At 38.1% G+C, this 15,856-nt stretch overlaps 1 protein-coding gene across 4 annotated transcripts in view; it reads left to right on the forward strand.

Moving 5' to 3' along the window:
* Positions 1–431: 431 nt before the first annotated feature.
* Positions 432–15,856, forward strand: part of LOC126272502 (uncharacterized) — a 139,118-nt gene continuing 123,693 nt past the window's right edge. The window contains exon 1 of one of the 4 annotated variants that reach the window (XM_049975393.1): positions 432–673. In XM_049975393.1, the coding sequence (XP_049831350.1) occupies positions 647–673 (27 nt within the window). In that variant the 5' untranslated portion in view covers positions 432–646. The remainder of the gene's footprint in view (positions 674–15,856) is intronic. The other 3 variants (XM_049975395.1, XM_049975394.1, XM_049975392.1) reach the window with 3 other exon arrangements.

Consider the following 15,856-nt stretch of genomic DNA (forward strand, 5'->3'; position numbering starts at 1 on the left):
TTTTTGAATTTAACTAAGCATAGGCCTTCTACAACACGTAGCAAAGCAAAATAAGCAGTTTTGGGGTAGCTGTTTGGTCCCATCCTAAAAGACACGAAGGAAGAGAATGAAAGTGAAACATAGTTTAAAAATTTTGCGTGATTCTGGCCATGGTACGGTCTTTCTACAGGTATAATGTATAAGTGTCGCTGCTTGCGAACTGAAAACTATTCACACCAAATCTCAGTGCCCACAAATGGGAAAACTGCCTTTCACATAAGGCTGGTTTTGACAGCTAAGGTGACCCTGACGAATACATTAATTAAATCCAAGTACACACATAATATATGTACGTAAAATACTTTTAAAAATTATATAGCAAACAGATCTTAGTAATTTAAGCAACTTCTATGGTAGTCTTTCAAATAAGCGCTGTTTCTCGTCACTGTACCAGAGTCTCTGACTGTACTCTAGTGTCTGTGGCCGATGTAGTCGTTTGTCAGTTGTTGCTGTGTGTATATTTGTTGTTGTTTTGATTCAAGATATTTGTTATTGTTTAGAAAGCTTTAGTGGGGTGTTAAGTTGGTAAGATGACATCTCAGCGGGAATATGCAGCTTGTCTTCCTTTGTAAGGCGATGAAAGAGACACACAATGTGATAACCCAATATGAGTTCTGAGCTTTCAATTATGGAGGTACGAATTTAGAAAACAGTGCTTATGTCCTTCACGTAACTTGTGAACTGTAGTTGTCTGGATAAGTTTTATCACCATTCTTGAAGACAAAAATAATTTTCCCTCTCCACCAACTGTGTGTCAATTATTGCTGATGAAATCTCTCTGGGGAACAATAGCGGGCAGCGAGACACGGAATTTTATGAGAAAAACTGCTATGAACAGTGCTGACAGCCTTCGAGCAGCCCTTTGCCGTCGTAAATTTAAAATTATGGTTTTACGCGATTCTGGTCAAACCTGCCAACTTCCTTGGAACATCACACTGTTTTGCTGTTGTCAGTGAAGATCTCATTCATGACAGTGCACATGCTTGCTACACTGTCAGCATGATAATTGATGACATAGAATGTTTCCTAAACATGTGTATGTGACTGATGGTGCAGCATCTCATTTTAAGAACCGCTTCAAGCTTTATGAACATGATACTGTAGTACAGGAATTAAGACAAAAAAAATGGATATTTTCAGCAACAGGTCACGGAAAAACTGAATGTGATGGGTAGGAGGTCTTTGTAAACATATTGTAACACGATTTGATCTCCAGCATTTAGCTGTTGATGCCATAATAGATACTACTGGGTTTTTACACACTGTATCTAGATTTGTAACAATCATGAAACTCTTAATTCTAAATGAAAGCAGATAAAAAAATAAACTCTTTTCATCAATGCAGTGTTGATTGTTACATTGTAGGCAATTTAAATTCATGGAAAGTCGTGAAGAAGTAAAATCGTGACAGAAGACAACAATAATTTGTGAATAATATTGGCTATAAATATTCTGTTTCTCATTTTTGTTTTAAAACGCTTTTGAACAAAATTATAAATTGTGTTCCCACTAACTTATGATGTTGTAAAGTACTTATTTTGATTCAGAAATACCAATGTTGCATTATGCTTACTTAAAATTCAGGGAACAGTATAAACGTATAAGTGCCCATCACTGTTTTACCTAGAGACTAGAGCTAGGTCCACCTACAAGATTTATTATATTTTCTGTGACCAAGTATTGCCCACTCTGATTGTACATTCCCAAAGTGCAATGACCAACTAACATACTGTGAAATTTTTAATTTTTAGAACATTTATGATGGTTGTCATGGAGAAAATAATTCCTACACAACCAAAAAATGTCAGATTCTTTCATCTTTATGTACAAATATTTTGACAGTTTAAGAATTTCATGCAGATTATCTGACCATTTTGGCTGATCAAATGCATCCCGTGATACAGTATTTGTTCCTCAGTGGTGATGCTATATGCCAAGATGACAGGGCCCCTGCTCATGTGTCCTCAGGTTATCAGTCCCCTCATGTGTCTCTCAGCATCCAGAGCTGGTTTTGTGAGATCAAAGAAGAATTGTTTCACCTCTTCTGGATACTAGATCTCAATGCTGTGGAGCCTTTGTGATATACTTTGGAGAGCAGGGCGTGTGTCAGCAATCCACCTCCATCATCGTTCCTTAACATGCCCCTAATTTGCAAGAAGAATTTTATGAGATTCCCTTGATGACCGTATAGGACCATATTGAGATGACAGGAAGCTGTTCTGAATGTCATTGGTTTTACTGCAGCGTATTAGGAATGGTAATGTGTTGTGTTTCCATATTTTTGTTCATCTCCATATATGTACACATATGTAACGTAATCTAGGTGCAGTTACAATTTCAATTATCAGTAGTCATGATTTGTTGCAAATATGCTTTACAGGTGTAGAGTGCGGTCACTGCTTCTGCCTGTTACTGCAAAACTTGACTCGTTCTACAAATTACATGGCAATATTCTAAGAAAAGGTTTTCATAAGGCAAACAGTATGTCTAATTAGTCTGAAATTGATGCTTCGAATAATAAAGTAATTCAACTGGATAGATAGAAAATCTACTTACCAAGTGGTGGCAGAACACACACATAAAAATTGGCAAGCTTTTGGAGCCAATGACTCCTCCTTCAGCAGAATGAAGAGGGGTGAAGGAAATGGTCTGGAGAGGTCTAGGAAAAGGGGAAGATTTCAAGAAAGACACACTGAACTGCGTGTCAGGGGAGACTTACCATACGGGATGAGAAGGAACGGCTCTTTCCTTTTCATCCAGTATGGTAAGTCTCCCCTGACCAACAGTTGTGAGTGACTTTTCCGAAATCTACCCCTTTTCCTAGACCTCTGCATTCCATTTCCTTCACCGCTCTTCCTTTCCCTTCAACCCTTCTGCCTGGCTCTGAAAGCTTGCCAGTTACAACTGTCTTTTATGTATGTGTACTGCTGCTGCTTGGTGAGTAGATTTTTTATCTATCCAGTTTAATAATTTTGTCAATAACTAATTGTTTTCGTCATTACAATAGTAAAATAAAGACCATACAAGATGCTGTATAATAAAAGGAGAGACAGAGAAAATTTAATAAGACATCAGTGAACTCAGACACAGTATATATATATATATATGTGTGTGTGTGTGAGGTTTCTACGGCTGCCGCCGCCTCTCGCATCCCAATCTCCATAATTCACGGTCATTCCCGTCTCCTTCATTAAGACCTCTCACCGCCATTGCTTCATTGACGTCGCCTTTCCAGCATCTCGCAGGTCTACCGCGCTTTCTTCTTTGATGTGGAGTCCATTGCCATACCCGTTTTGGCCATCTTGTGTCTGGCATACGCTGTAAGTGGCCATACCAGAGTAGGCGCTTCCTTTCTATGTAGTCTAGGATTGTGCTTTTGACATTCATAACCTCTCTGATCCTATCATTTCTAATGTGGTCAAGTCTGGAGTAGCCACAACACTGTCTCCAGAAATCCATCTTGATAGCCAGCAGGCGATCTTTCTGCTTCTGAGTTAGCTCCCACAACTCTGCACCATATGTTGTGATACTTTCAGTAATTGTGTGGTAGATGGTAAGTTTTGTTCTGCGCATTATATTTTTGTTCCAGAGAATACCATTTAGTTGTTTTATGGCTTGCTTGCCCTGCCCTATTTTATTGTTTACATCATCCATACTTCTACCATTGGATGACAGTGTCACTCTCAAGTACTTAAAATTATGACACCCTTTAACAGTATCAGAAGTCGTTATCAGTATTTCTTCCGACTTTCAGATATTCTGTTTTAGATACATTTATGACAAGATCCCATTTTTCATATTCTTCTTTAAATTTGCGGAGCATGTAATTTGCATCTTCCTCATCTCGAGCTACTAACACTTGGTCGTCAGCAAAAAATAGAGTGAACAAGATCTCGTCGTCTATAGGGACACCCATTCCTCCGCATTTTCTTTCCCATGATTTTAGTGCCTCCTCTAGGTAGGTTTTAAAGAGTGTAGTAGTCCCTTTGTCACCTCAAACTCTTGAGATAGTTGATTTCTCACTAACCATTGCCGTACAACCTTGGTAGAGGAGTCTGACAGCTTTCACATAGCTCGGTGACACACCATTAATTAGACTTGTCCATAGCTTGTTCTGTGGAACTGCGTCATTAGCTTTCTGAAGGTCTACGAAGACAAGGTGGGTTGTAAGGCCCCTTGCTGCCCTTTTGTCCACTAGGTTTTTGACGGTAAATGGTCCATTAGTACAGAAGTGACCAGATCTGAATCCATTTTGTTCTTCAGATTCATTTATTTCATCTTCTATCCTCTTTTTTAGGATACGGCCGTAGACTCTTGCCATGGATGCCATCACACTAATACCACGATAGTTTGCACAATTCCTCCTGTTGCCCTTCTTAGATATTGATGTAATTGTTGCTTTTTTCCACTCCTTTGGGGTTTTGTCACCTCTTAAGGCATTTGTCAAAAATCACTGCCAATATCTCAAAGAGTTTTGATGGTGCTGCTTTAACCAGTTCTATATAAATTAATCCTGGACCTGGCGACTTTCTGTTTTTCATGGCATTCCTTGCATTTTGGACTTCCTTTGGGTTTATCAATGGTATATTATCATTACTGATTTCAATGCCTGGTGGGTTCTCAGTGAATGCAACTCTGTTCTCAGTTAGTAGTCCTTGGCAGTGTTGTACCCATTCCTGCATGCTAATGAGGTTTATATGTGATTTATCTTTATTCTGTGTTTCATTGTTTTTAATACCTTTCAGGCTTTATTTGCTTGTGTATTCCCCATGCTTTTTTCTCTCTCTTCACCAATTTTCTGCCAGGCTTTGTTTTTTGCCTTAATTACTGCTTTCTGTGCATCTTTTCTCCTCTCTCTGTATTCCAGCCAGTCATCGTCTGATCTTGAGTTCAACCATTTATTATAAGCTTTCTTCTCACTTTCTATCTTCTATTGTACCGTGTGGTTCCACCACTCGTCACATACATCTATTCTCCGCTCTCTATATTTCAGCCAGTCCTTGTCTGATCTTGAGTTCAACCATTTATTATAAGCTTTCTTCTTACTTTCTATCTTCTATTGTACCGTGTGGTTCCACCACTCATCACATATTCTATTACTCTTTTGGGTTTCTTTAGTTCCCAGTGCTTCGTAAGCTGCATTATGGATGGCTTCTTTAATGAATCAGATGATTTTTAGTAAAACTAGAGAAGCAGCAGAGAATGTCAACTATAATTTCCTGTCAAATGCATCCCAAATTGGAAGCACTGTTGTTATCTTGTAAATGGGATACTGTGCCATATTTTTAATGTATCATTGTAACAAAGAACTGTCACACGTAGACTTAAGAATGCCATTGTTAATCCTCTTTCTCTTCTCTTCTCTATATTTTAAGGCCTTCACTGGACCACTCTAGCCAACTTTATACAAAGAATTTTTCAGTTTCCTGTCAGCCCAGTACTTCTTCATTCTCTCGGATCTCATCCTCCTTTCTTCATCAGAAACAACCCTTTCTATTATATGTCTGTTGATTCTCATTTGCAGTCTAGTTTGTTTGTCTGTGAGTTTCCTGGTTTTGTCAGTTTTGTTTCTTAGATCTTCCAATGTAATCTGTACCTCATCCATATCTTCCTTGATTTCTGTAATCCACTTAATGTTGCACTTACTATTCCACAATTTTTCTGTTATTCTCCTAATGATACTGTTCTCTGGTGTTCTGATTAGATGTCCGAAAAATGAAATGCATTTCTTCCTGATTGTACTAATTACCGGTTCTATTTCCTTGTAGACTTTCATTTGTAACTACTCTCCAGTGTCCATCTTTTTGGTATGATTTGTTGATGCACATTTGGATGATTCTTCTCTCTATTTTGAGTATTTTGTTTATTTGTGCAGTGTTAGTTGTTTTGAAGATGGTTTCACTTGTGTATGTTATTTCTGGTTGAGTGACTGTTTTGTGGTGTTTTAATTTTGTTGCTATTGACAGGCTCTTTTTGTTGTAGGTGTTCTTGGTGATATATTGTGCTCCAGTCAATTGGTTTATTCTGTTATGCCATGTTGGCTTTTAATTGAGGTTATGTGTTATGATTTCTCCCAGATATTTAAATTTATCTACAATTTTGATTTCTTGGTTTCCTATGGCAATTTTGTTTACGAGTGGTGTGTCAGTTAATGTTATGACTGTTTTTTCAAAGGATATTCCAAGACCAATTTTCTGTGATATTTCCTGTAGTGATGAAACTTGTTGTTTGGTTTCCTGAATACTGTTGGACAAGAGAGCAAGTTCATCAGTAAAATCCTAGAAAATTTAAACTTATGTTGTGTTTGGGTCTTCCAGTTTGAATGTTCTTTGGGTTAGTCTTGTATTATTCCCTCATTATGTATTTTAAAGCACATTGAACAGAAAGGGTGCAATCTCCTTGTCTTAAACCTGTTTTTATTATGAATGTCTCAGAGAGTTCACCCCCTGAACTTGACTTTTGATACAGCAACGGTTAAGGTGAGTACTATCAGTTTGATTAATTTTGTATGGAGCCCGAAATTTCTTAAGATTTTTAACATTGCAGGTCTATGGATACAGTCATATGCTTTTTTAAAGTCCACGAAGGTTTTTACAAAAGGTTTACTTCATTTCTTGTAATATGCTATGGCTAATTTAAAAGTGATGATCTGTTCTGCACAGCTTCTCCAAGGTCTGAAGACTCCTTGGTATTCACCTAAGTCTTCCTCTAGTTGCTCTTTGACCCTGTTGTATAGGATTCTGGAGAAAATTTGTATGTGCAGTCTAAGAGAGAGATAGCTCTGTAATTACCTGGGTTGCTTTTATCTCCTTTTTTGTTGAGTGGGTGGATTATAGCTGTGGTCCAATGTTTGGGAAACTTTTCTGTTATCCAGATTTTTGTTAGGGCTATGTGTAAGGATTTTAAACTGTATCACTGGCATATTTCCACATTTCTGCAAAAACTTGGTCTTCTCTGCATGCCTTATAATTTTATCTTCTCTGCTTGCATTATAATTTTTCATCTATTTAAATGCTGTTTCCACCTCTTGAATTGTTGCAGGATTTATGAGATCATGTGGAATCTTGATGGGTGATTCGGTATTAATTGCTAAAGGTTCCTGGGGTTCTTCACAATTCAAAAGTTTACTAAATGCTTTTGCCATGATTTTGGCATTTTCCTTGTCATTATGTGCCATTTTTCCATCTTCTCTTTTGAGCTTTAACATGGAAGGGTCAAGTTTTTGTAATTGTCTTCCAAACATTCTGTAAAAGTTTCCAGAATTGTTTTATGGTAATTTTCTTCTGTTGAGTCAATTAGATCTTTCTGTGATTGTCTCTTGGTTTGCCTGATCATTTGTGTGAACTTTTTCCTGATATTTTTGAGTTTGGTTGCATTTTCTTCTGTTTTGTGTGTTTGAAATTTTAACCATTCATGGTGTCTTTCTTCATGAATTTTGTCACATTCTGAGTTACACAAGACATGTCTTTTTCATGGGTTGAATGGGGCTACATTTTCTGCTTGTTGTCTGAGAATTTGAACCAGTTCTTCTAAATTATATGTAGGCTTTATGTTTTGTGTGACTTCTCTACATTTATCATTTCTAATTAATTGTTGGGGATCAAAGTTCCTCTTTTGTTTATTGCACTTTGGTTTCTTTTTTTAGTGGTGTGAACTTAATTCTGATTTTGTCAATGTAATGATCTGAACGTGTATGCCAAATGCTCATTTCCGTTAACATTGTATATTTCTCTGTGGAAGAATTTGTTGATAAATACATAATACAGTTGCCATTCTCCTTTTCTCCAATTAGGATGTTTCAAAGTTTTAAGTTTGTTTGGCCTTCTTTGTAATTATGTGGACTTTGAGATCAGTTTGTGTTCCCTACAGAGTTCACCGAGTCTTTGACCATTATTTGTTTGTTTATGTGGAGCCCATTTCCCAGTGATATCCCAGTATTTCTTTTCTCTTCCGAGTTGGACATTGAAGTCCCATAAAAGGATCTTAAGATTGTTAATATTTACTTGGTTTATTGTTTGGTCAAGGAGATCCCCAAACTTTTCCATTTCTTTCGTAGTCTTTGTCCGAAAATTCTTTTCATTAGGAGGGGCGTGAGCATTAATGATGGTATAAATTTTATTGGATGCTTTTAAACTTTAAGTTGCAATTCTAGGGGAGATGGTTTGAAAATCGATAACTGAATCTATTATTTTCACATTGACTATAAACCTAGTTCCAAATTGTGGACATTCATTCATAACCCTTATTTCAGGTTTCCCATTGTAAATTCTGTAGCCTTGTGATTTGAATGGTTCTTTTGTAGTATTTCTCATTTCCTGGTGTCCAGCTACTAAAATTTTGTGTTTATCTAATTCATCCATCAAATTCTTTAGTTTTCCTGCATTAAGTAGAGGATTAATATTATTAGTTGCAGTGTAGTTGAGCTTATCTTGTTTGATCTTGTTCTTATGAACTGGAATAAGAATTGGTGATCACCAATGCTCCGACTCATTAACGCCTTCTAGGTGGCTACCCACCGAATCTGATGTAGCCGTCTCCTACATTCTTGGACAGGACAGTGGAAATTTTTTCCTAGAAGACCTTTCCATGGTTGACTTTCGAAGGTAGTTGACCTCGGGTGGAGCAAGCTCTGATTTACAACTACGGTTGTTAATCCTTTGTATAAAAAGGGTGATGAAGTAAAAGTAACTAATTACTAGCCGATTTCCTGTCTAATGTGCTTCTCAAAAAATTATAGGGACTTGTTCAAAGAAGGCTAGTTAATCACCTCAACAGCCACAACTTACAGAACAAAACTCATTTTAGCTTCCAACATGGTACATCACTTGAACAGGATGTTACCAACCAAATCGTAGAATCCATCAATAGAAGAATGCGTCTCATTGAAATTTTTTGTCATCTGTCCAAAGCCTTCAGACGAGTCAAACGTGATGACCTCTTAAGAAAAAGTTTTAAGTGGGTCACCTTGGATGTGGCTTAATTCTAACTGAAGAACAGAAGACCGTTTTGTTGAATATCACAGAACCAGTATCTGTGCATATAAGTGGGGCACTGTGAACTATGGAGTCCCAAAAGTCCAATGTGTATCAGCTTTGAGTCACATTTTACCCTTTCTGCTGACACAAACATTTTGGTTAACAAAGTAGACAACAGTAATCCTTAAGGAACTGCAAATACTGTATTTATGGAAGTTCTAAAGTGATTTGTTCCAAATGGAGTCTCTCTAAAAGCAGACAAAACATGTGGCATTTGTTCATATGTGAGCAAAAAGTTTTAAAGAGAGGTTAATATTAAATTTGATGGTGTTATGAGTGTTGGATCTTGTAAGTATTTGGGTCTGTAGACTGACAGTAATCTTAAGTGGAACTGATTGTATTCTTCACCGTCAATGCAAGATTAGTTCAGCCTCTTTTGCTCCCATACTATTATTTCTCTTTGTGGTACTGATGCCGTCACTACTGCATACTGCGGCTACTGCCATACTCTACTGTCTTATGGCATTATATTTTGGGAGAATGAGCCACAGAAAACAAAAATTTTCACCGCTCAGAAAAAGACTGCCAAAAATTCATAATGCAGACACACTTTGCTTGAGAAATTGACTAGTGTCTGTGTATATGGCAGCAAGAGGGGGAAGACTTTTGAGCCAGTATCTAAAGAAATAGCATAACCCCATTAAGGAATAGACATCTTGTAATTCCAGATCAGGCGTGAACTGCGATAGTTTGAGTAACAATTTTCCACTCTGGTATTCATGACATAGATGTAGGGGAGACCCATTTACTTTAGCTAAAACCATGTTAGTTGGCATAAACTGCATATTGCATACTGACATTTGTATAACTTTCTTGGCCATGTGTTTGGAGCTGATCCCAAAACAAAGAGAAGTGCAATCCATGTATGGGTGTGCCAAAGCATGATACAGTCTTAGTCCAATGTCTGCATCTGCTATCAACAACAGCTTCTGTAATATGTGTCTTCCATTGAAATTTATGCTCTATATTGAGTACAAGGTATTTGACCACTGCCTTGGCTAGTAATTTGTATGGCCCAGGCTTCAGCATCACTATTGGAAGAATCCTGTGTCTGATGAAAAGTAGAACCAAGACTTTACTAGGTGAGCAATCAAATCCATTCTTCACCATATACACGTGTAGCCTAGACATAACTTGATCCACCTTCAGCAGGCCACTAGAAAGGGTGTCACTGAATATACAGCGTGAACATTAATAAAACCAACATACTGCAGGAACTGATTCCTGACTGGAAGTGTAGGAAAAAAAGGTCCTATGAACATGTGTCTGGAAGTGCATTTGTGCCACAGTAGAAGGTGCTGACAAATGACATTTCTTTTGACCACGTGCCATGTGTTCCTTGTGTGCTGCAAGCTGTGTGATTTACGCAGAGTACTGTAAGCAGCAGAATGGCCCGGTATTCATCTCAGGAACAGGCCAAGCAGATGGAAATGGTTGAGAGTCCACATAGCTATATGGAAACAAGTACCCTCACAGACACCAACCACATCACATAACATTTCAAGCCCTTTCTTTGCATTTGTGTGATCAAGATCCCTTTCAGACAGATGAACATGGAGGGAGGCGGTGGATTGTGGATACATCAGATTTGGAAGATCGGGTTCCACAGGATATTGAGATGAATCCTAGTACAAGCTCCAGGCAAATGGCTTGCCAACAGGTTGCAAGCCAAAGTAAGATTATGTGCGTTCTGCATGACAACTGCTACTATCCATGTCACCTGTAAAAAGTGCAATGATTATCAGCAGCAGATATCTCTCTGCAGGAAAGATTCTGTTTTTGCACCAGAGTATCACAATTATGGGATTTCTGTCATCAGTCCTCTTTTCTGATGAAGCAACCATTACCAGAACTAGCATCATCAGTCTACATAATTGTCATCTGTGGGTGACAGACAACACATGTGGCCAGAGGAACTTTCATTCGTCAGTGCCATATACTGTGGCTGTGATGCATTTCCGGTCATAGGACCTTTTTTCCTCCAGTCCCAGTCAGGAGTTCGTTCTTGCAGTTTGTTGGTTTTATTAATGCTCATCCTGTATATTCAAGCCATCAGCACCCTGTAAAAATGTTACATTTTGTAGGAAACAGGTGTGCAGGTCCAGTGTAAAAGAGTTGAAAAGCAGGGGGGGGGGGGATTATTCTCTGGGGTGAGCCATTGCTTATCATTCTCAGCCTGTTGAACTGTTAAAAATGTGTATCCACGACTGCTCAGGACCACCTGTCACATAGGGAAGTTTATTGGTCTTGTGAGCAGCTTTGCTGTTTCATAGGTGATTGGTGACAAGCGTCTCTTGGTTGTCACATAAGTTGACTTCATTGATGGATTCATACATTTGGTTTTCAAAAGCGTTCAGGAGCTGAAGAGCACTATAAATGGCTTTGAAGTCCCTGTGTGGGACTACTGAAAAAACAATTCCAAGTGTTCAGTAGTTCCCTGCCATTTGCCATCACACATCTGTGGCAGGATGCCCATTTGAAAAATAGCTGAGACACACTGTTGTCATGAGGAAACCGAAATAATAACTCATAATCAGTTACAAGAACCTGAAGAGCAAATTTCCAGTGCAGCCTGTGGGGACTGGTTGTTGCTAAGCAACTTTACATGTTCAAAGTTCCTAGACTTACATGTAGAGACCTGTTTAGAACATTTGGTATTCTAACAACAATATATATACTAACTGTTGTGTTGTGTTGTATTTGGAAAAATCAGCCTCAACAAATCAAATATCTCATGAAATAGTCACAATATGAGGAGAAATAGTGATCTATGGTGTGAACTAAAGAACCTTAGCATTTTGCGAGGACTATTGCACAATCAACTTAACAGCTCACCCATCCAAAAAGAATGAAAAAGAAAATTGAGGATCTATTAAAAGACAGTCAGTTTGGCTTTAGGAAAGGTAAATGCAGTAGATAGGCAGTCCTGACATTCTGCTTGATAGTGTGAAAGTATGAGTGAAGAAAAATCAAGACTCGTTTGTAGGTTTTGTCAACCTCAAAAAACCTTTCGACAATGTAAAATTGTGCAAGGTGTTCAAAATTCTGAGAAAAATAGGAATAGGCAATAGGAAAGAATGGGTAGTATGCAATATGTACAAGTATCAAGAGAGGACAATAAGATTGGAAGGTGAAGAATGAAGTGCTCAGATTAAAAAGGATGTTGTAAGACAATTAAAAAGGCTGTTGTAAGAAAAGAATGCAGTCTTTTGCCCCTACTGTTCAATGTGTTCTAGAAGAACCAATGATGGAAATGAAAGAAAGATTCAAGAGTGGGCACTGATGGCATTGCTGTCCTCAGTCAAGATGAAAAAGAATTACAGAATTTGTTGAGTGAATGGAATGAACAGTCTAACGAGTTCAGAATATGGATTGAGGGTAAACTGAAGAAAGATGAAAGTAATACGAAGTACGTGAAATGAGAATAGCAGGAAATTTAACATCAAAATTGGTGATCACAAAGTAAAAAAAGTTAAGAAATTCTGCTACCTTGGAGGCAAAATAATCCATGATGGACAAAGAAAGGAGAACATAAAAAGCAGAGTAGTACAGGCAAAGAGGGTGCCCCTGGCCAGAAGTAATGTATTAGTATCAAACATAGGCCTTAATTTGAGGAAGAAATTTCTGAGAATGTATATTAGGAGAACAGGATTGTATGATAGTGAATCATGGACTATGGAAAAAACCGGAACAGAAGAGAACTGAACAGTTTGAGATGTGATGCTACAGAAGAATGTTGGGAACCAGGTCAACTGATAAGGCAAGGAATGAGAAGGTTCTCCACAGAATTGGTGGAGGAAGGACATATCGAAAACATTGACAAGAAGAAGGATGAGGATGATAAGACACATTCTAAGATATCAGGGAATAACTTCCATGGTGCTATTTGGAGTTGTAGAGGGTAAAACTGTAGAGGAAGGCAGAGATTGGAAAAAAAGCCAACAAGTAGTTGAGAATGTTGAGTGCAAGAGCTACTCTGAGATTACGAGGTCGGCACAGAAGAGGAATTTGTTGCATGCCGCACCAGTTCAGTCAGAAGACTGATAGCTCCAAAAAAGTGTCTAATGTTAATAATCGATGAAGTATTGATGCTCACTGATGGTTCCTTACTTTTAAAAAGTCTCTGTTTTCCTTCCACTATCTGTTAACCTGCATTTGTTGTTTATGTTGCATACAATGGCTTTGTGTTAATTATCTTCTGTACTGTACTGTTGTTGATTAAACAGTTCCTTATTTTCTTATTTCTTATATTCCAAATACTATGTAATAATATTTGAAGTAATGTTTGTGAAATGTATTTTTTGACTGACACTATGTCCAAGCAAATATCACCAGCTGAAAAGCAGGATATGAAATCTGTACAAATGAAAGTGTAAAATCATAAATCTTTGAAAGTTCTTCAGCAATTGCTTTGAAATTTTGACCCAGCATTGCATTCAAATATGCATATGTTTTTATGTACCTTCTGGAGTGACGTGTACACACACGCACACACACACACACACACACACACACACACACACACACACACACTATATGGCATACCAGAAGGTATGTAAAATACATGTGTAATTCAAAGGTGAAGAGTTTTTGGAGATTTAAGATTTGGAGTGAATGAAAATTTTCATAACAGACAGGCACAACAAAAAGACTACTAAATGTGTGAGCTTCCGGCCAACACACACACACACACACACACACACACGTATTCACATAAGCACAACTCATGCAACACATGAGCACATGCATCTTCCATAGTTTGCCTATTGTAGGATCACAGCTGTAAACTTAAGACTCTCAGAAACTGGAATGAATGAGACCAGAAACAAGGTGAGAGTGAGTAATGAGTTGGAATAGATGCTTCAGCCGTGGTGTAAAAAGAAACATAAATTTCAACCTAGAATTTGGGCCAAAACAGAACTAATTCTAGTTTTCAACTGAACAGTGAATAAAATGATACTATGAACATGAATACAGAACTAGAATGCAGCAGCTTCAGGTGAAGCTCAGCACTCAGAACAAAAGATAATGCATGAAATAAGGTTGCTTTTGCCTTTGGGGGAGACTAGTGGTCTGGATATTTAAATAAATTATAGAATTCACTGTATCACATTTTGTTTTATTTGCCCAGATAAACAGTTTCGTCTCTACAGCCATCATTAGATCTACAAGAAGCATATAAAACATGAACCTATTATATACAGAAATATGTATGTGCTATTTACAAGTATTCTGAAAGAGTTCTTGTATCAATTGCTATACATTTCTCTCTCTATTTATAGTTTGTCAACAACTGTATCACACTTCCTGGCAGATTAAAACTGAATGCAGACCAAGATTTGAACTCAGGACCTTTGTCTTTCATGGGCAAGTGCTCTACCATCTGAGCTATCCAAACATGACCCACAACCTGTTCTCACTGCTTTAATTTTGACAGTACCCGCGTGTCCTAATTTCCAGACATCACAGAAGCTCTCCCACAAACCTTTCAGGACTAGTGCTCCTGGAAGAAAGGGTATTGTGGAGACAAGGCTTAGCCACATTCTGGGATGTTTCCAGAAAGAAATTTTCACTTTGCGCTGGAGTGTGTGCTGATATGAAACTTCCAGGTAGATTAATACTGTGTTCCGGACCGAGACTCGAACACAGAAGAGCACTTGCTTGCAAAAGGCAAAGGTTCTGATTCAAGTCTCAGTTTGGCACACATTTTTAATCTGCCAGCAATTGTCATATCAGTGCACATTCTGCTGCAGAGTGAAAATTTCATTCTGGAAACAACACCCAGGTTTTAACTAAGCCAAGTCTCTGCAATATCCTTTCTTCAGGAGTGCTAGTGCTGCATGTTTTTGCAGGAGTGCTTCTGTGAAGTTTGGAAAACAGGAGAGAAGGAACTGGTGGAATTAAAGCTGTGAGGACAGGTCGTGAGTCGTGCTTGGGTAGCTCAGTTGTTAGAGCCCTCACCTGCGAGAGGCAAAGGTCCTGAGTTTGAGTCTTGGTCACACGGTGGGGATTTTCATACCAGCACGCACTCTGCTGCAGACTGAAAATGTCATTCTGGAAATATCCCTCAGGCTTTGGCTAAGCCATGTCTTCGCAGTGGCCTTTCTTCCAGGGTCACTAGCGCTGCAAGTTTCACAGGAGAGCTTCTGTGAAGTTTGGAAGGTAGGAGACATGACACCACCGGAATTAAAGTTATGAGGATGAGTCGTGAGTCTTGCTTGGGTAGCTCAGTCGATAGAGCACTTGCCTGCAAAAGGTTCCAAGTTCGAGTCTCGGTCCGGCACACAATTTTAATCTACCAGGAAGTTTCAAATCAGCGCACACTCCCCTGTGTGAAAATTTCATTCTGGAAACTCTATCACAGTATGCGAGCACAGCGTTTAAGTTATTGTTCAACAGCAACCAACATATACAGGATGCACACATGATGTTTTGTGTAACTTACAAAAAGATAAACACAAGGAGTAGTTATTGATACAGATAATCACAAGAAAAGTTACTCTTTCTGTGTAGTTATAAACATAGTTTATTCAGTTTTTTCCCAGAGAATTAAAGTTACAAATTATAGTTTTTTAAATAGAACATTATTTTTTCTGTCATGTAGCCAAGGTATTTAAACCACTAGGGTGCAGATCAGTTTAAATCAAAGTCCTATCAATTTTACTGAGAAAACTAGAAATGTTCCATATTTTTGTTGATGGATGCAACATATTGTACGTAATTGGTTGTGTTGAGATGTGTGTGCTGGTGGTGGAATGTTTGTTTAAGTGTTTGAATGAGAG

This window comes from Schistocerca gregaria, chromosome 5 (genome assembly GCF_023897955.1).
Source record: "Schistocerca gregaria isolate iqSchGreg1 chromosome 5, iqSchGreg1.2, whole genome shotgun sequence".
In the NCBI taxonomy this organism is placed as follows: Eukaryota; Metazoa; Arthropoda; class Insecta; order Orthoptera; family Acrididae; genus Schistocerca; species Schistocerca gregaria.